The sequence below is a fragment of the Anomalospiza imberbis genome, chromosome 9, assembly GCF_031753505.1.
Source record: "Anomalospiza imberbis isolate Cuckoo-Finch-1a 21T00152 chromosome 9, ASM3175350v1, whole genome shotgun sequence".
Classification (NCBI taxonomy): Eukaryota; Metazoa; Chordata; class Aves; order Passeriformes; family Viduidae; genus Anomalospiza; species Anomalospiza imberbis.
In genome coordinates, this window is record NC_089689.1 from 24,890,185 (window position 1) to 24,916,369 (window position 26,185).

At 40.3% G+C, this 26,185-nt stretch overlaps 1 protein-coding gene across 9 annotated transcripts in view; it reads left to right on the forward strand.

Annotated features, from left to right (window-relative positions):
- Positions 1 to 26,185, forward strand: part of ELAVL4 (ELAV like RNA binding protein 4) — a 64,019-nt gene that overhangs the window by 11,867 nt on the left and 25,967 nt on the right. For all 9 annotated transcript variants that reach the window (XM_068198704.1, XM_068198701.1, XM_068198703.1 and 6 more), the window contains exon 2: positions 10,375 to 10,615. In XM_068198704.1, coding sequence (XP_068054805.1) covers positions 10,375 to 10,615 — 241 coding nt within the window. The remainder of the gene's footprint in view (positions 1 to 10,374; positions 10,616 to 26,185) is intronic.

Consider the following 26,185-nt stretch of genomic DNA (forward strand, 5'->3'; position numbering starts at 1 on the left):
TTAGGACATTTCTCCCTGGTGATGTCTAGTAGTGGCTGTTCTATTTCCAGTTGCCTTTTGACATCTAAGTGAAATGTCATTTGTGGGGCTTGGATTCAGGACAGCTGGGGTGGTCTGTGTTCCCCCCTGTCCCCAAGCACCTGAACAGGGACTGAGCTTGGCAGAGCTTCCATTGAGTGCTTGAGGAGAATTGTTTTAACCAGAGGGTTGTTATCCATGAGGTCTGTTTACCTTTTAAGAGGAGTTTTGGTACATTTTGAATTTCTTGCTGTTCAGGATATGTTTGTTAATTTACATTTATTAAGGACGGTGTTTGGTTTGGCCCGTGACATGCTTCTTTTCTGTAGTACAGAGATTAATTGTTTGTCTAGGATAAAACATAAGGATCTGTTAGCCTGACCTATTACTGATATGTACTTGATATTTTGTCCTTTATTGATGGATAACATATTCCTAATCTCTAATATGTGTTTGAGTTTAGCATAGATGCTTTCATGCATGAGATTGTTTGAATTTACGCATTACTGAGATATTTATCCCATGCAGTACTTTTAAAACTTTGCCTCATTTAAGACATTTTGTAGGTAGTTTTGTGAGACCATCAGAGTAAACAGCTACCTCTGTTCGCTCAAAGGTGATTTCTGATTATTTTGCTCCCAGAAGCTTTTCAAGTTTACAATTTCTATTATCTGCTTCCTCTTAAGATGGTAATGGCATATTATTTTCAGTAATTCATTGTAACTTTGTCTACCACAGGTATGCTACAGAAGTAAAAATGCTTATGTTTTATGAGAGGGTTATTTCCATAATTAATGTTAGTGTGGTACAGAGTTATAGGCTAGCAGGTGAATTGTGGAAAAGATGTAAATGTCTTTTTATTTTTAATCTAGTTAAGTTTTAAGAGAAATAATGATACCTTGCAGCAGTCAAACATTTTTAATGATGAAGATAGGACTTAGCTGAACATCATAGTTTCTATTTTGGGGTCTGTCTCGCTTAGACCTGCAAGCTGCAGTATCCATAGAGATGCTGTTGCCAGCAGTTGAGATGTACACATGTTGATTAGTGTTTCCTAATTGCATTTAGCAGTGTGTCTTCATTAACATCCTGTTGAGGACAGAGCCTTAAAACATCTTGGTTGGGTCGTGTGTTCCACTAAGCCACCCATTCCTGCCTAATATAAGCCTGGCTTTGCATGAAAAATATATGGGCAACATTTTCAGAAGAGCTTATGGCTTAGGAGCTGAAATCCTATTGCAGTGAACTTTAATGAATATTAAATTGCTTAAGGGCTTCTAAAAATTGTAGCTTTTTGTTTCTAGAACTTCAGTAAAAATAACAGTAGTGGGGGGTTGGATATTCCTAGGCTTCACGGAGAGCCTGCACTGGCCTTGCTTTGCTTTGCCTTCTGGTAAGTAGATGTAGGTTTCTGTGTGGCTTGTAACACAGGTTTCACTGTCTAAACTCTGGGGTTGCAGATGATTCTAGATTATTTTCTTAAAGGGGAAAAAAACATAAAGTGGAATTGTGACAGGTCTACAGCAGCTGAAGACTTGCAGCTGTCTGCTTCTTTCATGAACATGTACATCCCCGTGGGAATCTGTGCGTCAGTACACAGTGCTACATACATATTCCCAAGTCAGTAATAGAATTCAGTTACAGATTAGCAATATATAACTCAGTAATAGAGTCAGTAAACCAAACAAGTAAGTAGTGATTAGGAAACAAAACTGAGCTAAAAATAAAATTCAGAAAGTAACCAGAAATATAAAAAGACTCTCAATTTCCTTTGCTTTCATTTCAGTGTATTTTTAGGCTGCATGTCCTTTAGACTGAGAATCCGTCTTAAATGTTGATCTCTACCATGTTCTTACTATCTAATATGTAGGCTTTTGAGAGAACCCCTTCAGTCTGAGTTTTCCTCATGTATTTAATGTTTTTTGGTCATATACCTGTTTTTTTTTTATCACCCCGTTAACACAGATTTCAAATATGGTTTCTGTTAGTCTCCTTCCAAGATGGACAATGCAGTCGCTGGGAGACCTCTTGCCTTTGTGGTATCTAATAAGCTGCAGCCCATGGAGAAGGAAGGTGGTTTCATCATATTTTGGCTTGGAGCATCAATCAAAGAGCTCTTTTTGCTGAGACTTTTTTTTTTATTCCTTTAGCCTTCGTATGTGTCTTGAGAAAGCAAGTAGTAGCCTCAGTGAAAAGACAGGAGGGAATAAGAAGCAGTCTGGAATGATGAAATTACTAAAATAAAGCCCTTGTAAAATTTTAGGCATAGGGTTGCCTGGTATGAATTTGGCAGAAGTAGAAGTGTGATTGAAGAAGAAATAGATGTTCCTTCAGAACTGAAAGTCTGACCGTGTTGTCTTTATTTCAGTTCAAAAATAGTGCAGACCTTTGAGCAGAGGCGGCGGGTGACCCCCAGAGACACGGGTGGGCAGAAGCCATTGATGGCCGTGTCCCAGGACAGAAGTAGGACACGTCCCTGCCATCAGCCTCTGTTGCAGTCCGTGGTCTGTGGGATCTGAGTGGTTGCAAGGGTTTTTAACCCAAGCTGGTTGGGTCTCCCATCTAATAGACAGGACACATCCATTTTCCTCTCCTGGTGTTTTTGGTGATGCCTTTTTCCAAAGCTGTGTTCCAGAGTGGTGTTTGAATGCTGTGAAATCAAGGCTGTGTTTTCCCGTCTCTTCATGTATGAATTGCGTTTAATGGTAGAAATTATCATAAATTCTGGCGAAACCACTCTAAAGTAGGGTGTAACTGGCTGGCATTCCAGAAGTCAGTTTGTCTTAATGAAAAGGACAACCCTGATCACCTATTACACCACTTTCTTCCTTACCCTTTCCCAAGTGCTTTTGCTGTAGACTTCATTAAGATACCAGGAGGACACTGAAGAATAGAGCCAAACACCTCTGAGGTTTCCAACAGGCATAGTTACTTGATAATCTTCACAAGAGGCAAAGGAAAAGCTGGAAATAGTTGAAAGTAATGCTCAGTATTATCAGTAGTTGATAAAGCATCTCACACTTTGTGAGCTGAGGTAATACACAACACAGAACTATAACTATATTCTGCTTCTGGACAAACATTGTTGTCCTTACAAATGTGCCACACTTCCCAGAAACTGCTGTGCATGGAGTGCTTGTCTGTGCACCTGCTCCTCAGTCCTGTGTGCTTCCTCTGAGCTTTGCAGAGTGCTGAGCTGTATGAATGATAATTGTAGTTCTCCTCCTCCAATATCTTACCCCCAGAGTACCTGCAGGAAGAGTAAGAGATTATGCAAAGCATGCGATATGGTGCCTATGTTCCTATCTTTAGTGTAGTTGTTGGATGTGTAGTTCCAAGAGTGTTTTCCCCTACTGCTGAACTAGTAGCTATTGGATGTTGAAATAGTTGCGATTTATTTTGGTGTCTGCTTCTTTCCCCCTACTCATTCCCTTTTGTCGTTTAAATCAAATGCAAACCTGTAGAGCCCATACTTTGGAACAGAAGGCATTTATCTGAAACTCTCAAGAAACCTGCAGTTTGGTGCATCATTATTATACTGGTTTTCTTTTTGGTAAGGTTGTTAGGAGTTCTAGCTTATCAGTGGGCCAGGTTTGAGGGTAGGGTGGTGCGTTACAGGGCTGTCACAGCTTCTTGTGTAACTTCAGCAGTTTGCCTAGATACTTTGATCTAGTTTGACTTTTTTTATTTCACTTCTGTGAAATCTGGAATAAAAAGTAACAGGTTTTGCCTGCTTTGTGTTGCTGTGTTGGTAGAGCAGCAGTCCCTGCTTTACTGTCCATTTGTACAGCACAAGTTGGTGCTGCCATGGGTTGTGTCCTTCAGGCACTGCTGTGATAACAAGTAATGTTGCCAATAAACTTTGCATTCATTTCATTGCTAGACCGGGGACAGAATATTTTGGTTTAGCATATTCATGCAAAAGCCTATAATGGACTGGTTCAGGATAAATTTAGCTATTAAAGAAAATAATTTTCTCCTTTATTTGAACTGAGGCTTACATCTTAAAATGAACGCATTTGTTGTCTTCTCCATTTGGATCATCTGTGTGCTCTGCACAATTATTGTGGCACCTATAAATGTGAATTTGCTGGAAGTGTTTGAACGCCATTTCAACCTGAGTGCAGCACACTCTGAAAGCAAGTTAAGACGGCTGTATCTGTGCCATGAGAGCCAGAGATTGCCAGTTTTCTGAGCTGAGACTTCCAGCTATATCTGTATTTAAAATATTAAATGTGACTTTTACTCCAAGGAAGGTAAAGATATAGCACGTAGAAGTGTGTGTGAGTGGGGAACATGTCAAAATACAGAGGGTTAGATAATGATTTGTTTCTGGGGTATTGGATTTGCCTCCAGGCAGGTAGACTAAAAAGCTTCATTTTCCTCCTTTATTTCATGTTCATGATGTATTTATTAGGTAAATAATAGCAAAGTCTAGTTGTGCAGTGCGTAAGCTTTAATAAAAATGTAATTGACAGTGAAATTTGACAGCTCTTACAGTTAAGAGAATCTGTACTGGAGCTGTACACAGAGTATCATTTGCTGCTCCTGAGGTCACTTTAGAAAAGCCCACGTGTGGTCAAGGTGCACCTGCTTCTTGCTCGGGCTACATTTGTGGTTTTGAACCAAGAAAGGCTTCAAATCACTTTATGTTCTTTTCCTTTAACGCTTCAAGGGGAAGGTGGCATGATGTGTCCTGAACGTTCTGTGATCCAGTGCCTCAGTCTGCAAAAATGTGCTAAATCCCCATGGAGCGAGTAGCAGTGGGTGCATTTTAAACTGGGCTGGGGTTCCTGGGCTGGAGCAGGGCTGAGGGACCTGGACGTGTCTGTGTGTTCTGCTCCCTGCCTGTGGACCAACCTCCTGGCTTTGCCATGGCTATTCATGGCTCAGCAGATGGCAGGGCTGTGGATGGACAGGTCAGGCAGCCCCTGTAAATGGGATTTTCTCACCTGTAGAGAAGTTCTAGGGGAACAGAGACTTGTACTGTGCTGCCTTCCATTCAAAAGAGCAGATATGCAGGGAGCTAAAGCCTGTTCCTCATTGTATGAGGGAAACCTTTGTGCATCTACATTTATTTTCTTTGAGATGTTTTGTTTGTTTCTTATTTTGTCATCTTTTTCACGAGATGGCTGTGGGACCTCTGCCATGGCACCATTTGTTTTCACTTGTAAAAGCAAACAACTTGCAATGCTAATTAAAGAGCTTTTTTAGATAAAGTAAGAGCTTTGCATTATTTATCTAAACTCTTTTTTATGGGAGAATGTTCTGAGTTGGTTCATTAATGAACACTTAGAAATAATATAAAATTAGACCTCATGAATTCTTCATGAGGTGTAATTTGCCATGATCTTTTTTCTTGGCATTTAGGTGCTGCGAACAGTTCATTATTCATAGCTAACTTTTTTGACTTCTGAGTCCTCAAAATGGATATGACTGCATGAATTTTTCCAGGGTTGAGAATTTTTTTCAGATTTTGATTTGAGAAGAGGGTTGTTTCTAGTATGTTTAAAAACACTTCTCTTTTGTGCCTATAAATAACACTTATTCTTAAGATTCTTAATTGTGTTTTTTTTAATACATACCAAATTAGTTTCTGTTTATTGTGGACTGTGGTCAGTGGAGTATATATAATTCAGATAGCAGGAATGGGTGCTGATTATTTGCTAAATGCAAACTCCTTTCACTTTACATATGTGGCAGCCTCAGTTCAATGTGCAGACCTTCTTTTATACTGCTGAGAACAAATTTTGTAAATATAAAAAGTGTATATTTACATTTATCGAGCCATTGGCTATTGCTTATGCATGCAATAGGGAGATAAGGCTGTCTTAGTCTGTGGGTAGTTTTCCAAATGATTCATTGACTGTGCATTGTAATGGTAGATGGATGTCATACATTTACTGTAATAAGTGAAGATTAGTGTCAGTTACTCTAGCTTGTAATAGTTGGTAATTGTAATAGTTCTGTTTATACATACAGGTATTTTTTGCTTTATTGTTGGAGCTAATATTTTAGCAGGAATAAATTAAAATTAGTTGAATTAATTGAAAAAACAATGAAGATGTGATGGAAGTATTTCTGAAACATTACTAATGTAGGAGTAGCTCTAATGGGTATTTGTGGCAGATACTCTGTAGGAGAGGTTTATACCAAGCCTTTTGGTAAGCAGTGTTTTGCAAAACACTGGCAAAGCTTATGTTGTCTTCCTCAAAGCATTTATTTGTGAAATCTGCCAAACTAAAATACCTCGTATTTTGCTGATACATTACCATAGTGAGAACAGTAGTACACCAGGAAATGGTCATTTTTTTTAAAAGCAGCAGTCTGATTAAAAACATGCACAATTTGAAACATGTAACTTGCAAAATCAGTGTTGAAATTCTATCAGATAGTATTTGCCAGGGTTAGAATATCCAGATTACTGGTGGCTATGTGATCAAATGTCTATTAGCAGTAACTGCAGTTTATGCCTCAAAGATGCTATTACCCTATATACAGAGTATCATATTGCAGTATTGGGAGTTTGGCAAGTTATTGCCCCCCAAAAAAATAAAATGCCTCTTTATACTGGTAGCATGTGAATGTCAGCACACATGACATTAGCACTGTAATATTTCAGGGCCGGTAGTAACTGCCTAAATTGGGTCAGAAAAGGTCTACAAAAAGATGTTGCTCAGAGCACAGATATTGCTAAATTGACTTGCTTATGGAGGTTTAAGAACACCTTCAGGGATAACACCCATGTTAATTTTTTCAAAACAAAATATACTGTTAAGTCACTCTTGAATTTTCAACATTTGTTTTGCCTATATCCAGATAAGCCCTTGATGAGTTAGGCAGACTTATAGCTTTCTTTGATATTTTGGTAGAATTTAATTGCAGCCCAATACTTTTCTGTATTTGAAAAAAGTTATTACCAGTAATTAAAACACAGTAAGTTAACTGCGTGTCCTGGAAACTGGAGTATTGATTTTAAAAATACTCATATTGTGACACAGGTATTGAATTAAAATTTTAAATCTTAGTGTTAGAGGGTAGGATAGAGGGGGAAAAAAGCATACAGCGACTGTCATGTTGAAATTTATTTGAATAAATAATGTTCCTCTTATGTAATGTGCTGACTGATGTGGAATCAACAGCTACTTAATCTTAAAAACAGTGCTTGACAACAAACATCCCAGTGCATGCACACTGAACTCCGCCTGGGGTTTGAGCTTCAGGCATGCCAGGGACAGGACCAAATGTCTGGGAAGGAGAACCAGGGCTTACCTTTTGGTTGCCATTAATAATGTAAGTTCTACTCATGGCAGGAGTCAGTGTGCACACCTAAAGCAAGCGTTATTCCTTTGTGCCTGTGAGAACTTCAAATGCAAGCTCTGCTACAGACCTGCTTTTGCACAGAAATCACTCTGTAAATGGAGGCTTAATATTATGCAGTAAAAAAAAAATCTGAAGTCCTTTATCAGAAGTGCATTTAATAATTCTTCAATATTTCTCTCTATCCATTATCTCTTTTTTAATATGTATAGAGCAAATGGATTTTCAGTAACCTATGACTTGGCAATAATTTGAAGGGCAAGTAAGTGCCTTGCTTTTCCTTTCTACTATGAAAAAATCAGGAAAACCTAATTGGAGTTGAGAGTAACTAGGAAGAAAACCTGGCACCTGGTGCAAAATTAGTTTATGCCAAGATACTTTGAAGTATATGAGGAAATGTACTTGTTCAGGAACAGATTTTTACCGAGCAGCTTACTCTTAATGTTCTGAATGTGTTAAATGTCTTGGGTTGAATTCTATTCCTTTGCTTGGTGGGGAAGGTACAAATGCTGAAAATTTAACTAAAAAGCAATTGCAAAATGCCTAAGTAGGACACCAACCAGTTTGGAATTTTGTTTTCTTTCACAGATTTTAAAAGATCCAGGGTTATTGTCTACCGCGGGGAACTATAGATAGCTCTTGAGTCTGTTGCTAATAATAGAGGATGTACCTTGCTCGGTGTGTTGTGCTGAAGTCCTGCTTCTGCTGACACTGAAACCAGAGGTGTGGTGTCCCTGCCAGCTCCAGAGGGGCAGGATCGGTCCCTAAAACTGCAGCTTATCTTGTGGGGCTTTGTGTTGGGAAGAATGTGGTCCAGTGATGTAAAGGCGCGTGGCAAGCTGCTGTTAACCATGTCAGCTGCTTCACTTATCCTCTGACTGTGCCTTAGCGTTGGAACTGGGATTTTTTCGCCCAAATTTCAGTCGAGTGGCTGTGGGTGCAGCCTGTAGGAGCAGGCCGTGCTGAGCTGGAGCGCGGCCGCCTTGGGGTGCGAACCCCAGCCCTGCAGCAGCTGCTGGCGGCGCTCGGAGCCGTGGGGTCGCGGAGGTGCGGAGATCAAAGGATGATCTTCCAGCTGGAATCCTGAGCTAAACAGATTTAGCAGCATCTGAAGCGTTTAAGTAGTACATGTGAGTAAATACATGGATGGAATTAGCTTGGAGAAGGGAAGGAAGTATGGCCGATGCCGGGTGGAAGGGGGAATCTTGAAGGAAGAGTGTGTGGGGCTGGCACGGCTAGGCCAAGGATGCCAGCAGTACTTGGTGCCATGTGGCTGGTAAATTTGGCAGGGGGATTCTGGTTTGGATGTGCCCATGTCTTTCAAGAAGTGACTATTTTTGTGCAGTTTATTTTCAAAATGATTCTGCTGTGTGGTTTTAAGGCATTTCTGTTAAACACAATGTGGCAAGGCTTCTTTTTATTTAAAAGCTGTTAAACTAAGTAGCTATTCCTGGGCTTGATAATAAAAATAATGGTAATTCAAAACTTATTTCCATTGATAAAAAAGAGGGTTATTTCCTAAATGAGGCATTAAACTAACACTGAAGCGTTTCAATTAAAAAAAAAGACATGACCAGAATATAACCTATTTAGACTGAGCCACCCTCATGTAGTTAATTTTAGAATAGACACCCTTTTTTTTTGGGGGGGGGGGGGCGGGTGTCCCCATCCTCCTGAATCACAGGCCTAATTTGTTGCAGCATGTACCTCCCTGGATTTAAAAAAGAAAGCAAATTAAGTTTTGAGTAATTATAATAATTACGGGATCGGCAGAATACCAGGTTCAGAGTGTGTGGTGCCTTAGCCCTCTGTTCTCCCATGTTTGTCACTGTCCCTGGGCAGTGGAATCTCCTGCCTGGGGCAACAGTTTGCATCACTGACTCTCTGGTGGAGGGAAGCTGAGCCCATCTGAGGGATGATCTTCGATTCCAGTGAAGCTGCACATCACCAACCTCACAGCAGGCAGCAAAAGCCACCATTTGTATTGCTTTAATTTTTCCAGAATTAAGACGAAGATGATGTCCTTCCTTTGGCAGCAGTGGTGGCAGTGAAGATGGGCTAGAAGCCATAGTAGAGGCAAATTACATAGAAAAATCTCTAAGTGCCCAGGTTTTTCTGCTTCCTTTGTCTGTCTGTGCAGTTTTGGGATGAGAACTTGTGTTCTGCAGATAAACATGTAGGCAGCTTTGCTCACATCACTGGTGACAATGGGGCTACTGTCCTGCAGCACACTTTGCTAAGCTGGATTCTTATTTGTCATTTTTTGGAAAGGTCTATTTAAGTCTCTTCCATGAAAACTGGAGATTTGTGTTTCAAGATAGTGTACTTGTTATAACTGCAGCCTTCACCTGTGCCTGATAAGCTTTTCTTTGATTAAACCTTTTTGATTCTAGTAAGCATCTGAAGACCTTTGTATCTGTGGAGATTGCACATCCAGGGCTTTATTATTTAAAGAGGTGTCTGTTCGTTAGTGGAAAATGTAGGTAGGGAATATAGGTCAGCACTGGAACCAGTCAATGGCATGTCTTGGGACACCAAGTTTATTAATTGAAGGCAAGCTGAGTGATGACACGGTGCAGATTGACTGTGCCTGGTTAATGTTGTTGTCATTGCACTCTGTGATACAGTTATTAAATAGGTAAAATATTTTACCTTTTCATATAGAGCCATACACTTACTTCATCTGATTTAATGGAACTATAATTTTAATTATGATTATTACCTTAAATTATAATTAAATTTATGTGGTTTAAATTTACATTTGTGAAAATGGCTGCGTGATGAAAGCAGAAATCAGCTTTGCATTAACAAAAAAAGGTTTTTTTAACTGCATCTTAGTATATGCTCACAGCTAAAGACTAGCATGACCTACTTTGCAACAATAACAGAGGAATCAAGCCGGGTTTTTTTGTTGAAGTATCTAAATTGGCCATGAATGCTACCTACTCATTCGTTTGTGAGTATCTTTAAAAATAGCTATTGTATCTATGAAACTTATGGGTGGTTTTTTTTCCCCTTTCTCTTATTTTGCTATAGATAATTAGCACCATGGAGCCTCAGGTGTCGAATGGCCCTACTTCCAATACAACCAATGGACCCTCCAGCAACAGTAGAAACTGCCCTTCCCCCATGCAGACAGGGGCTGCTACAGATGACAGCAAAACCAACCTCATAGTCAACTATTTACCCCAGAACATGACCCAGGAGGAGTTCAGGAGTCTCTTCGGGAGCATTGGTGAAATTGAATCCTGCAAGCTCGTGAGAGACAAAATCACAGGTAAGCGCTTTGTGTTGTAGGTTTTGCCTGCGTAAGGGTCAGCTTGTGTTTGGGGTCAGCAGAACCTTGGTGCTTTTGCATTGCAAGTGCTAACACAGGGAATGCAGCAGATGCAGTGCTAAGCTTCAGGGGCAAGCCTTTAGTTTCAGTGCTGCACACTGGATCTAGAGCAGCTGAGATGCCCCTTGTCTCTCAGCCTCTGCAGATCTGGGGGAGAAGTCTGAGCACTGCCAGTCTGCAGGTGTGTTACACACTGTGCAGCTTCTTGCAGAGGAGCTTAGACAGTGGCCTTGCTTTTCTGTTGATTCTCATTTTTATTTAACGTGAACTTGTCTGAATAGCTTGAGCCAACTGACAGTTCTGAGTTCTGACTCTGCCATTTGAGCTTCACCAAACCCTCATTAAATTTCAGCCTGTTTAAGAACACTGTAAAGTGAGGTGGTTCTGCATGTCCATCTGAGCTTATTGACCATGGTGTTCTGGAACAGCAGTGGGCTGTAGTTGAGACATGCTGCTCTGGATTTCATTCCGACGTCTGTAGATAATAGCTAATTAACTCTGGTCCCCAAAACATTTTAGTTTGCAATGATCCTTTTTCATACGAAGTAGCACCCATTGGTAGGTGCCTTCAGGATAAGAGCCTCCTATAGCAGATGCTGCCTCAACAAGAAGAGGTCTGCACTGTCACTAGAGGAGGTGTGGATGGGTGCAGATGCATCTGGCCTAATCCACATCCTTGCTGCTGCAGCCTGGAATCCAGTGATGCACAAGATGGGATGAACAATCAGCCTTTATAGCTTGCTTTATAGGTTAGTTTTCTAGGTTGTGTGTCTACTCGCACCGTAGGTGGGAGCAGCTGAAATTTCACTGCTGTTCAGTGCATCACCAGTGCTGTTATGTTTAGCACCGAGAGCAGCAGCTTTGGGAGGGAAAGGGTTCCAAAAAAGGAGTCAGCTCCCCTCAGAGGCTCTCCTGGCAACTTGGGTGTGTGCTTTGTGGGAAGAGGCACCATGGGAAGATGAGGTATTAAAATGCAAATCTTCATACCTGCTTCTATAACATCCTGGCAGCCATTGCATTGGAGTGTTAGTATGATCTGCTTAGTGCTTTTCAACATGCAATGCTTCTTTTTTTGTTTACTTCCTGACACACAACAGTGCTCTGATTGAACACAAGGCACATAACAAATGGCAGTAGCTGCAGGGCAGCTTGAGTCCTCACAAGTGTAGTCCAGCAGAGCTTTCTTTAGCATGTTGACCATGATGTATCTATTGCAGTAAATCTTCTGATTTGGCCACAGCTTTGGGTGTTCTAAAAAGAAGACTGAAAAATGGAATTGACTTTTATTTACTTTGTTTTTTTCTACAGGCCTTTGTTTTTCTTCTAGGCTGAAAATAATCTGAAAAATTTAACTGTGGGTTAGTTCAGTTTTCAGGCAGAAGTGAAACCCTACTCTACAGGAGTCTAGGGTGCCTAGCTTGAATTTTGATCTTGTTTCATGAGCTTTTACTACTTACTCTATCCCTCCAATTCATGATGATGTTTTTATAATATATTTTCAAGACTTTAGATATTCAGTGTTGTTTTCATAGGGAGTGGGTTGTCTTTGGACAGAGAGCTGTTACTTCATCAGCAAGGAACAGTATTCTTTTTGTTTCATTCCATCTCCAGGCTTTTGTCTTTCTGTTTGAAGATATGAGGAATTTGGTATATGATCTTCTGACATATTCTTGGGCAGTTTTTTTGCCTGTGCTTTTTTTTTCCCATACAAAGTGCATAAATCTTTGGTCACTAAAATACTTTAAAGGAACCATTCTTTAAAAAAAACTGGCACAGATGCCTTGAGGACATCACCCCTACGTGTTGTTTTAAGAGGTGATACAAGTACAAAAGAGCCATACTTGCAGAAAAAAAAAAATTACTGTCCAAATTATCTGTGCTGTTTTTGAAAACAGAATTTTATCTGCCAAGGTTTTTGGGCCTGTTATCAAGGCATTGTGCAACATTACTGAATTTCAGAATGCGTATTCATTCCTCGCATTGAATTCAGAGTTAGTAAATCAAATGCAGGCCTCTGCCAGAAGCAGTTCATGTTTGAGGTTCTTAGAACATGGAGAGTAACAAAATGGAAATGCACTGAGGTCATACCCAGCTCATCTTTCTGGATCATCGTGTAAGCATGTTCTTCATTAGGCCCCTAGACTGGTTTTTTGGGAGGGGTGGAGGTATGCCAGTAGGCTGCAAGAGGAATGATTGGCTTTTCAGGGGTTCTTTGCTTTTTCCTTATTAAAAATCAATATAAATGTTTTTCTGACAGTGAAAGCTGTATTGCAAAGAAACCTAGTGAATTCTTAAGCTATTGCTGAAGCAGTGAAGATATGAAACAGTTTAGATTTTGCCTACTTTTGGATTTTTCATTGTTTCTCTTGAAAATTTTGTGGCTTTAATAAATCTAAGCTAAGCATGCTCTGTTTCATTCTGCCTTTAAATGAATGTGCTGTTCTTTCTGTTAAAAGTGTGGTTTGTCTTCATGTATTGTAAATTTGCTTCCTTCTTGCTGGGCTGAATTACCAGGGAAATCAAAAGTCAGAATAAAAAGCTGTAGAGAGAGCTTGCTTCAAGAAAAATAGAAAAGGTCATAAACCAAATCATGATTAAATAGTTATCCTGGCAAAACCATAGTAGAAAATCTCAAATGCATTTCTGAAGCTAGGTAGCATTGAATTGGCTCACGTGAAAGACTCTATTTCCCTTGTCAAGGAGCTGCAAAGTTGGTGTTTTGTTTGTTTTTTTTTTTTAATGTTGAGTCTTCTGAAATGGTTTTTTCAAGGAGTTAAAAGGTATAGAAAGTCTTTTTAAACATACTGGATCTCTCCAATAAAATTCATGACCTGAACTCTTTCATTAATTTTCAATTTGGTTAAACAGTGACAGGAACAGTCATCTGCTCCAAGTCTTTTTGCAGTCTTAGAACAGTAGTAGGAGTTTTTAATAAAATTGGTTTATGAAGTTGCCCCCTCGCTTTGGAAAGGCACATGTTAAAACAAGCATATTCCTTTACTAAAAAACTATGCTAATTTGGTAGTACACCGCTCTGAGTTGAATAGGAATGACAGCTTCGAAGACAGCCTTTAATTTGGTATTCAAAACCAAAATTGTAAACTTGGGTTTTGTTTGGTAGCTTCTCAGAACAGGCAGGATATACAGTAGCATTTTTTAAAGATGCTAATGACTTGAGAGAGGAGATGGAAGTCAGGCATACATTTTAATTATGGGGGAGGGGATGCAATAGGAAAAATGGTTTGGGTTTTTTTTTTCAGTGCAGAGATTTTTAAGGGAATGAGACAAGGAAAAACAGACTGAAGATAGTTGCCTTCATTTGGCAGGGGTGTTTAATAAAAGCAGAACTTGTGGCTGTAAAGTATGCTTATTAAATTCTTCATTTACACTACCTAATTAATTCTAGCATTTTAAATTAACAGTGAAACTGGTCCCTGCTGTACCATTTCATAGCTACAGCATATTTCGTCCAACAACCCAGTTGTTCAGGTTTAATCAGCTGTGCTCAAAAAATGAGAAGGAACTTGGGTTAAAAAAACCCCAGCTAAGTGGCATAAACATTTTAGAACAGCATTAGATGACAGGAGGTGACTTCAGGGAGGAAACCTATGGCTTCAGGTGGATGTGAGTGAGACTCAGCACAAACCAGAAATGCTAAGCTAGAGAGGGTTGCAGATGTTGTTCGTTCCTTATTTTTGTCTGAAGAAAACCAGTGGCAAATATCTTCATCGTTTAAGGGGAGAGGACTTGAATTCATGAGATTTTTCAGAGAAGAAATGCTGAACTTGTTTTGTCCTGTGTTTGCAAACAAAAGATCCAGTCAGTGTAGCATCCGTCAGACACTGTAAGTGCTGCTGGCCCTCTGAGTTGTCCTTGTTGACATAGTTTGTGTGTGGGAGAAGGGGATGTTTGTTACTAATTTTTTAATTCATTTGGTAGCTATTTTTTTTGTTTGTTTCTTTGTAACTTAACCAGGAACTTGCATCTTTGAATCTTCAGATGATTGGTATCCAAAAATCTTTGGCTTGCAAATCTTTCGCATCTTCAAATGATCCAGGAACACTGTAAAGCAGAATATTTATTGATACCAGATTTCTGTGCATCCCTTAAGTTATGGCAGGGTTTGCATAATTCTACTGTGTGGTACAATTTGATGTTCTTTACATGTATAATCAGGAACTTTGTTGTTCCTCTGCCCAGAATGTAACTCTGTTTTTGGGTTTTTTTTAATTGTTCCTTTTTGAATTTGCAATTCCTTTAAGATTATGTACAAAGACCAAAGCCTTTCACTTTAGTTTTAGGTATTTATAATAGTACTGCTGCAGGCTTAGATTAAAACTGCAGTTCAGAAATAATCATGACATTTTAAGTATAATTTAAATATCAATGAGTGAAAAGGAGAGGAGGAAATACTGACTGCTTTACCTGTAGTCTTCTTTAGAAAGTGTGGATTTTCCACTCCTTGGATATTCAAGGATAGGATCCAAGAACCAAAACCTAACAAAATGGCAGAATCAGAAATCATGCAGCATTAGGAGAATACAGGAAGGTATTTTTCACATGAGAAGTGTGCAGTGCTCATTGCTCTGTAGAAACCAATAAATTGTTGGCCTGGGAAGGCTGTTCTGCTCCTTCAATCCAGAAGTTTGTCCACACTAAGCTGGTATCATGTGCCCTCAAGGAAAAAATATTTTTTCCAAATTGCCTGTAAAATGAGAAACCCCTACTGAAAAGCTGCTGCTGTAAAAAGCAAAGACCCAGATTTTATTTAACCAAGTGATGGGGAACTAGTGTGTTTCTATCTAGAACATGCTGTTCAGAGCTGCATGTTTGCAGTTTGCTGAAATTTGGAGCTTAATTAAGCAGCCTTAATTTCAGCATCTGCATTTGAAAAGCAAGGAATGGAGAAGGTCTGTTTCCTCAGGAGCAGAAGCTATTAATTGCACACTGGTGATGCCCAGGGAGGCAGGAGAGAATGCAGGCAGGAATGCCTCCAGGAGGGAATTTCTGGGGTCTAATGGCAGATGTGCAGTAGCAGGAAAACACTGCTGAAGCTTTCCCTGGTAAGCAGACATCACCTAGTACTGGCCCAGTGTTGGCAGCAGCCAAGTTTTATGTATTTTAATTGGAGGTTTTGAGGCATGACAGAGTAGATAACCAGGAGGTGCCAGTGGGTCCATCTGGGTTGGAGTCAAAGGAGGACTCTGGCATCTCATCATAATGTAAAGGCACAAAGCAAAAATGGGACTAATGGCTAAATTTAGTTATAGGGAACAGCCTTTGTTAAGGCAGTTCATGACAATAGGTAACTATTGCATGGTTAAGTCTGCAGGTGAAACGCTTAAGCTGGAAATTGCAGAGATATTAGTAAAATTGGGCTGCTTTGTCAAGGGCAGAAAAGATTTACTTTTATTTAAGGGAAATAGTTCACAGCTATTTATGCTTAGAAGCTGCAGATAGAACCTGTATTCACTGAAAAATTCACAAACAAAGGCTGGCAGTGTTTCATCTATCTTTTCTTTAAGAATTTTGTAAAGTGGTGTGCCAAAAGTGTCCTGTGGAAAGAAAAAAATCCATATGCAGATAAATACAGCTTACAGTAAAACCCAGCATTAGGGTACCTGATCTGAGATGACTGAAAGTTTAACCTAAACATAAACTACTTCTGCATTTGATGTCCAATTCACTGATTGTGCCTTGGAAGTGCCTTCCATTTTGAGATACTACTGGTTCCAGCTGTTTTCCCTACATAAAATACATTAAACAGATAGGATTATAGAATGCAAGGATTATGTTAGATAAGACTTATAAACTCTTGAGAAATTGTAAACACTCATGCCTCATAGCATAAGCCCACCTAATAACAGGGTTTAAAAGAAAAATACCTTGTAGAGGTAGTTTATTCTCTTGTTGACTTGGAAGGGGTTTTTAGTAATTCTCTGTAAAGCAGCGGTAACTGGTCAACTCATCTCTGATCATTGATTTGGCACAGATCTTGTTGCCCTGGACCGAGTGTTAGCAGGAATTTTATTGCTCTGGTAGAAGAGGAGAATTAATACAGTCCTTCAGAACAGGAGGGAAAAAAAGCTTTTATGCGGTGGTGTTCACCATAAATTGAAATATATATATATATATTTCTGACGTTTGGCTTGATTGCATTTAAAGGCCATATTTAGTAGTGCCCCTCAAATTCACTGTATAGGGAGTCTCTGTAAGAAGCAGTGGAGTTCTTGTATTTTTCTTCCTTGAAAGCAAAAGATTTGGTACTTGCTGAAATAGGAAAAATATTTATACAGCAAAGTACTCAGCTAGGGTTCTTTTGTCTGAAAAAATAATACCAAATTAAGTGAATTGCCTTAGGTTTTTCAGGAAGTGACTGTACATCGGCATCACTGTATTTGTTAGGTAAAGGAGATTTGTATGGAAGTTACTTCTTTGTGTAGAATGCTTAGACAAATGCAGTGAGGAAAAAGTGGTCAGAGCAGTATTAGTGCAGCTGAAAGTCAAGTGCCCAGAGAAGCAGATGTCTAAGATAATGTAGTTTGGAACTGAAAAGAAAAAAATCTTTCTGCTCATTGGATGGAATACAGACTATGCTTTATTTTTTCATTTTATGCAGAGAATGAAATATTAAAAGATATGGACAACCAGATATGTTTGAGTCTTTTAAATTTGAAATCTAGAATTATTTTTAAAGGACTAAATATATGGCTCTGAATGTTATTAAAGACCTTTGATAAATTGATCTTAATTTCATAGCCTAGTTATTTTTATAGCTTATTTCCTGAAGTATATTCTGTTCTGGAGCAGAGATAAATGTAATTTCCATGTTGCATGTCCTATTTTAAGGGCTGCAGAATTGAGACAATCCCCAAATATTGATTATTTTAGTGAACATTTGCATTAAGTATCTGAACTTAGCACTGTGGGGGAGGAGATGCAGAAATGGTAGCGAGTGTCTCAGTGCTAGATCTCTAAAATGTTTTTGGTGTGGTTTGATGTCTGTGCTGAACGCCGAGGAAAATGGTCAAATTAGCATCCATCATTTTCTTTATCACTTCTCTGCAGTCGCCTGGTGCAGACTCTGTGCCGGCGAACAAAAGAATTTTGATTTCTTGATTATTGGAAAAAAGCAATTGAAATGAGTGTTGGGGCAAATAGGCAGAAAGCAAGCAGGCACAGCCCTTGTGCTGCAAAAGAGCTTTCTAATTAACTTCGCTGGTTTCAATCCTGAGCTGCTTCTCAAGTGTATTAAATGTCTCTAATGCATATTTAGCGTATTCTTCAGTTTTTGCTCCTTGGTTTGAGTAAATACCATCCCCTTCCCATCAAGCCCAGTGTGGAAGGACTACCAGGGCAATTTTCCTCAGCAGCACAAGCACGCCTACACCTCTGAGTTCATGACCTCTGGATACAAGGTTGCCTACCAGGCTTTCTGGCATGTCTGCTGACCTTCTACTCTGAGCCTTTTTTCCATCCCTCATAACACCTGCGTTGAAGATAGCTGTCTGCCAGGGAACAGCCAGTGAAAAGGCTCTGGTGCAACCCTCTGTTGGTGGCACTCCACCCTTCACTTCTAGTGTTCTCTCTCCTTTTTGGATCATTCTGCTCTCTCCTCAAGAAGCCCAGACCCTGTGCTTTGGCACTTTTGCACAGCTGCTTCTCTCTGTAACTTTTCCTTTTCTTTCCTTTTAGCCCAAGGAGAAAGGGGAAGAAAGGAATGTGAGTGCCTGGAAAGCTCTGTGAGACTGTCAGCCACTAGCAAGGCATGCATTCCCAGCTGAGGCAGGGTCCTGTGGGGCAGCAGCAGCCAGCATACCCCCCAGGTAGCTGTCAGGGCTCCAAGGCTGACTTTCCCAGCATTTCTCTATTCCCTGCTGCTCAAGGAGTGCTGCCCTTCAGTCACACCTATGAGCAGTTCTGTGGCTGTCACCTCTGCCTGGTTCCCCTGTGCTTTTGCTGTGCAACTTGTCTAGGAACAGAAGTGACCTGTGTAAAACCAGTCCAAATGCTTTGGAAAGTGATCTGCCTCCTGCTCTCACTTTTCAGAAGGCTAATTTTCACCAACACTGCCAATTTGGAGTTTCTTCTTGTCTTTCAGATGGTGTTCAGTAAACTCATGACTGGGGTTACTTGACCTGTCTGTGGTAGCTGATTCTCTGAATCAGTGAGCCAGGGAGTCCTTGTCCCTTCTGTCTTACAGAGCTGATCCATCATCAGTTGATTTCCCCCTAGCAAGTTGTTTGTTTTCTCTTCAGCCAAAAGAGTTCTGCCAAGGTGATCTTCACCTTGGCTTCTGGGAGTAGTCAACGTGAGACCTTCGGACCGGTTTTGGGATCCACTGCTCCTAGGAGTGTGAATATCCTCAGCATTCCTGCCTCTCCTCTGTTTTCTGCTACCTCAGTTCATGTGCAGTCCCTAAACTGATCAAAGTCATCATTCAGTTTCCATCCCCTCAGAGTATGTCCTTCAGATTTTTGCTTTTGGAGTTACTCTGTGACTTGAGGAAAGACCCATTTAAATGATCAAGCCAACCTCTTCCATCTGTTTGTCAAGCGAGATGCAATTTGTCAAGAGCAAAGTTACTTTTGGGATATTTGCTGCATGGAGGTCGTGCCTGGCCTTATGTAATTTTTTTTTCTCCTTTGCTTCCAGAAAACTTCAAAAGTTCAGTCTCACTGCTTGGAAACTTAGGCGATCATTTTAAATTGACTTACAGTTAAAACTTCTTAACTTTTAATTTTGCTGTTACATGTAAGGATATATGGAGAGGGTGTTTTCTACACCTTAACACTGCTCGCCACCTCTTTTCTCCTGCTTAAAGCATGGTTTCTCTTGCTGCCTGAACTTTCAGCCTTTGTGTGCAGCTCGCTGGCAGTCCTGTGCTTAGAGTCAGCACAGATAACCATCTCGAATCTGGGCTGTTGGAAGTATTGATGCACAGTCTTTGCCAGCAAATCTCTGGATTTCATCAGCATTCTCTTCATGTCCTATGCTTCATTCCTGGAATAGTCATTGACAGGGTACTGCAGCCTCTGACTTTTCAAACCATTTGTGATACAGCCTCAGTTTTGTTTGGGCTCTTCCGAATCTCTCCACATCTATTAAGAAAGGTTTTGCTCATGCTTCCCATTTCTGTGATGCCACAATCTCGTGGTCACTCTCCACTCTCATTCCTGTGAAATTCTCATTCTATGAAAAGAGAAGAGAGAAATCATCATGGCCAGTTCATTTATTTGGCTTTGCTCACTGGCACTGCTTTGGCTGACTCACTGCTGCATATTGTTGGATTCCTGAGCAGGATCCATCACTGACTTTGCAGATGTTGCTGCTTGTCCCTGCTAGGAATTTCAGTGCAAGTAACTGACTTGCAGGTGCTGCTGGGGGCAGGATATTGGACCAGGCAGACCTCTGCTCTGACACAGGACTGCTGTTCTTATGAATCTCAGCATCTGTTAAATCAGTGGAATATATCAGCTTGAGGGGGGAAAAGACTGTACGCTTATTATTACTTTTATTCACAAGAGCCTAAACAGCTTTTTTTTTTTCCAGTTAAATGGTTTTCAAGGGGTGTTGCAAAAGCAGATGGACAAAAAGCTGCGTCATACTCACCTGCAAGCAAACAAATGGCAGCATTGCCAGTGTGATTAATTGTTGCTGTACTAGAGGGGCTGCTGTTCCTGCAGTACAAGCTCTAATCTCCCTGCTGCCCTATTCAGATAATTGTGCTCTCACACATTTGGAAGCACCTTAAGTTAGGTATCAACAGGCTTCCTTCCTCTTGCTGCAGAATCCTAGGACCCAAAAAATAAGGCTGCCTCCTCCTTCTCTGGGAAGCTGTTGGCTGGATGGAGGGGGTGTATTGACTTTCCTGGCAGAGGATGGTAGGTAGGGCATGGGAAGATAGGACATGTAACAAGAAGTATTCTCCAACAGTTCCTTTTTTAGACTCCTCTGTTCTCCTACTTGCTGTATCTGTGTCATTTCTATTTACCAGTGCATATCTTTGCCCAGTTCTCTGTTTCTTTAAACATTTTCCTGCTCTGGAAGCCACTTTGTGTTAACCAAAAAAAAAAAAAAAAAAATAAAACCAAATACCCAGCCCCAAACATGAACAGCTTGGGAGCTTGACTGGTAACATATTTTTCCCTTATGCTTTCTGCTGCATTGGAACAGCTGCTCTGGTACCTTCCTTTTGGTTGTTGGTAGTATTGTGGTACTCACTTGCTCCAGGTTAGGTATTTTGCCAAACTGGAAACAAAAGGAAAGAGTTTACTTACCATCTCCTTGTTTAATATTGTGAAAAGCCTTTAAGACTTGTCTATCACAGAAATTGCACTGGTTTTAGTGGTGATCAGCCATCAATGGCAGAAATGTGCCATCTTGAAAAGAACAGAATTTTTATGCTGGAGAAAATTTACTGAGGAGCATATTCATGCTAATATTATTCTCAAAAAATTACCACGTTTAAGTGATAGAACTAAGTAGTGTGTGCACACAAAGTCAAAGTATTTTCTCCTTGAAGTACTTTTGTTACCTGCAGGTACCTAAAAGGAGTGTTACATACATTTGAAACCCAACTTAAATTCCTGCTCTTGCATTAAAATTCTTGCAAGTTCTGTCTTAAAGCTGAAACAAATTTATGGTGAGGCTCCCTGCAGTCTATATATCAGTGCATAGCAAAATTTTTAAAGGTAGCATGTTTTGGAATATGATGAAGTAGCTTTACCTTTCTCAGCATCTTTCCAGATGCTGTGTAAAGTCATCTACGTAAATCTAACTATTACAGATTAACCTTCTTAGCTGTCAGGTTGCAGATTTTATTTATGTTTCTGCTGATCAGATTAAAAATGCTGCAGTCACGAGTTGTGTTGTTAATATTAAATTTTGTATTTCAGTCTGTAATAAATTACTTTCCTCTGTGCATTGGAAAAAGTGGTTAGTAGAGCTCAGAGTTTAATTAGTAGGCTGTTGATGAGACAAAATAGGTATTGAGAGTCATTGTTCTGAATTACTGTGAAATTTGTTAGTATTGTTGTGGCTTTTGTTTTTTGCTGTTTGACAGAGGCTAAGGTACAAAACCTTAAATGTTGCTGAATTAAATCATTTAATGACAAAATTACCAGGGCTTTTTGAGTTTGCAGTCAAACAGGTTTCAGATATTGATGCTGCAGTATAATATTATGTCCTACTTAATATGCTTGTTTTGCAAAACATACTCGTTTTTCTCCAGTTTTATGTTCCTCTGCCATTTCCTTTAGACTGGAAGCATTACTGCCTCCATTTCTGCTTGAAATTATTCCAAGTTTGCTGATGCGCTGGCTTTTTCAGATCTTAGCTGTGTCTTTCCCATGTCCTCTGCTTGCTTCCTTCTTATTGACAGAGTATATTTTTGGCCTTTTAATAAAAATCTCTAGCCTATGAACCAAGAGTTTTGTTGAACCAGGACTCTTTCCACTCTGCAGTTCTGACACTTCATGAAAGTAGGAGCCTTGGTCTGTGTGCAGGCCCTGTCCTGGTTCTGTCCTTTTGCCTTTCTTCTACCACTCACTGCCATCACTTTCTAGTGGAGCTTCTCATAAGCTTTGACTCTGGGTGTCTGCCATTGCCCTTTTTCATACAAGTTTGGTACCTTTTGCACCAAAATGTACAAGTTTGGTAGATTTGCACCAAAACTGCGTATGTGGTACGGTATGGGGTCACTGTACTCTGAACTTACTGTGCCTTTGGTTGGAGCTGGGCCAGTGAATAATTGCTGTTTCTTTTGGTGTGCCTTCAGCTTCTGGTCCATTGTTCAGTATTAAATTTTTAGTTGCATTCTACTTTCATCTAAATTTCAGAAGTGCTAGCATTTGGGATGATATGCAGGAGGGAAGATAAATCTGAAGTGTGCCTCTTCTGTGACCTGCTGGCTCATGCTCTTGGAGTGCCTTTTCTCTTTGGCTCCAGACAATGAATGATTCTTTCTACCCTCTTGTAATTTCATCTTTTTTGAGAAACAATATTAAAAGCAGCACATTTCTGATACTTCGTTTCCACTCATAGTCTTTACACATTTGAAATCTCTATAGGCTTTTGGATCTCACTTTGGGTAATTTTCATCAGAGGATGCCATGTTTTAACACTGAACACTACAAAGCTTGTATCTTAAGTCATTCTGGAACCTTAGGTCTTATTTTTTAAGTGTCGTGACTGCAGAAATTTGCCTTCAGTTTGTTGCCTTTCTTTTCTCTGGTACATACATTCCTTGTTGGAGCTGTGTGGTCTTTACCATTCTTTCTGTACTGCTTGTCCAGTGATGCTGTGTCCTTTCTCCCCAGTGTGACATCCCCTGCTTGGGATACAAACTGCTTCCCACAGCGTAGTGCGTGCTTAGTATAATGCAGTGACTTCTTTAATTCCTTTTGCAGATTTTTTTCCACACCGTTGATAACCATTTTTATGTGCTGCTACATCTTTCAGGGCTTTTTTTTTTCTGGTTCTATTTGTTTTCACTTTTTCTCACTGAATCTTGTTTTCACTTTGCCTGTTTGTTTCTAATGTCTGCATTCTTGTGTTTAAGTCGTCTCTTCAGCATTGAATTTACCGTTTGGGATAGACAAGACATGGCTGTTTCTTGTCCATTCATGCCTGTCCCCAGAACACTGGATTTTTATAGTACAGTCCCTGTTCTGTTCTGGGACAAAGCAGGGAGGAGTGCAGCCTTGCTCTTCTCAGAACAGCTTCTAATTCAGAGGCTGTGTGCTCCTTGAAGGAAGGGGGAGGAGAAGATGAAAAGAAGGGGAAGCAAGAGATGTCAACTGAGGGGAGCAAAATCCAAATATTTGTTCAGAAATGGAACTCGCTTGTCTTGTGTATGTCAGGAGCAGTAGCTTTTCAAAACCTATTTAATCAGTTGCTTGCAGTAGTACGAACACACCCGTGCTGAAAATCCAGTTTTGCATTTAAAGAAACTTGATAAAAGCAAGCAAACAAAAAATAAAAAGGAGGATAATATATTCTACTGATCATGAAATGTGTGTGTTGTTTACAAGATATCTCTAGCCCAGCACAGCTCACAATGGGCCAATGATAAGGTTCCAGTCTTAGAGGGGGGGAGCTGCAGTTTTAGCTCCTTGTTTTAGTGGCTGTGTTACTCTGTCCAAGTTCACCCTGGAAATTGTGGTGCCTTTCAGTTTTTCTTCTCCATAACAGGAATAAAAGTGCTTTTCTCAGTGGTGTTGTGAAGAAAGGTGTTTCAGAGGTAAAATGCTTCCATGCTCTGGTAATGAGAACCACAGAAGACTCCAGCCAAGTCAGCAGCATCTGTCTCAATCTGCCACTTAAACTTTGCAGGCAGATTAACCCATGTCCTCAAGCACAGCAGTGGCACAGCTGACTTGGTTGGACTCCATAGTCTGCAGGTAAGAGCAAAGCCTTGTTTCAGGTGAGATGCAGAACATCTGACATGATAGAAGCCTTTAAGAGACTGTAAGGCACGATTTTCAAGAGCAGGTGTGTCTTACCTTGCTGCTATGGCCAAGTAAAAAATGGAGTAGTTGCATGGTTTCGGAAGCCCTCCTGAAGTTTCTGCAGGGGTCGGATTTTTGGAAGGGTCTGGTGGTGCTGGGCAGCAGCAGGCTGTCAAAGGGTGCTCCATCTTGTTCTGTGTTGGGAATTGGATATTATGGGGCCATTCTAAAGTGAAAATAATTACTGTATCTAATTTTGAAAAACGGCAGTTACTGTCAATTGGTATTCAATTTAGACAAGAACTGCTACTGCTTCAGCATCTCTGAAAATTAAGACCTTAAATTACACCATCTTGCATTAAGAGATGTCAGAACTACAGCAGAGGACAAAACTTGTGTAATCTCCTCTGGCACTGGCACTTGGCTTGGCAAAGTCAAGCTTTCTAACTCGAGGTGCTGGATCAATGATACTTCTTTCTGTTGTGGGGAGCTTGCAGATGGGTTTGGGGAGTCTTCCTTTGATTTTGAGGTCACTGTGTCCAGGTCCTCGTGGCTCCCTTCCAGTGACATGTGAAGGTCTAGGGCTTGCAGTTACCTCACCAGCACTAATAATTTGCTTTAGCTACATTTATAGGATTTGTTTCACATTTTGGGCAACGCTTCTTTTTATTCCCCTTTTATTTTTCTAGGCTTGTTGTCATGGTATCTGGCACTTCCCATTCAGATATTAAAATTGAGTGAGTGGTGTCTGTATGTCTGGTTCATTTTCCCTCTCTTATCCTCTCCCCGAGGGAGAGTTTTACGTGGGATGTAGCACACTGTTTGCAAGGGCTTCCTTTGGGGGATTTTTTAATCACGTAGCAGTGTCTCTGTTGGGGAAGGCCTGGTGCAGAGGAGCCCCTTCCACTTGGGCTGGAGTTTATTAAATCCTGTGTGCACAGGGCTCCTGTGGGACCTCATTGTGCAACTCATGTCTCCCCTCGAGCTCCCCAAAAAAAGGCCTCTCTCCTGCATGAATGAGCTTTTAGCTGAGTCTCTCTGGCATTAAGGCAGTGATAGGAATTTTCTCTGTGCAGATACCTGATGGGGAGTGTCATAGCTGTTTTGGGTATCGGGGTTCTGATGCCTTAGGAGGGGAGTTTGTTTGAGGGATCTTGTGCCATCTGAGGATCTTTGTGTCATTGTGTAGCTTTTGTAGGTGCTCTAGCTGTGGAACATAGAGGATTTTTTGCAGAGGTTTGGGGTTAGCTTTACTTTTTTAATTTTTGTGAAACTATAGGTGTGTTTCTTAGGAGGGGATCTGTTAAAATTGCATTTCACTGTTAGTCTGCAACATGGCTTTGCTCTCCAGTAGTATTTTAAGAAGGAGCTATTGAACTCAGATAATGCTGGTGGCTTTTTTTAACTGAGGATAAGTTAGGCTTCTTAATTGTAGGAGCACTGTAGCATCACAACATATCTGGTGCTCTAGATGGGATTGCATTTAAATCTGACCTTTCCTAATGCAGAGGGGTGGGACCTTCTCAAAAAAACTAAGGGTAATCCAAGTATAGTAATTTGATGGAAGGTTCCAGAACAAAGCTTGTACCCAGACACCTTCCTTCAAAAAGCAAAAACAAGTGATGTATCACCCATGCTTGTCTGGTTTTTGTTTTGAGAAAGATTGTATATTTTTCCCTAAATTCTTGCAGAAGTGAGAGTTAATAGGAGGAGAATGTCTTCTTGCTGTTCATGGACAACATGTATTAAATGAATCCTAGTTTGTACAAACATAAGGCGTCTGTATTGTAAATAAGCTATAGACTAAATGGGTGCTGTGATAGAGCTGCACTAAGGACAGAACAAGTTACCCTTCATAGATGGGTTGCAGTGAATTGTGACAGTGACAGCCTTAGCTTAATTGTTTGGTCCTAGGAGCACTGTGTGCAGAAGATGCTTCCCTTCTGGTTTGTTTCTCCTGAGACTGCAGTGTGCATTGCTGGGGTGACAGCAGGTGATTCTCCTTGGTAAAGAGGTAGAGGATGAATGAGCCTGACATTACTGGTATAAAAAAGTGTCA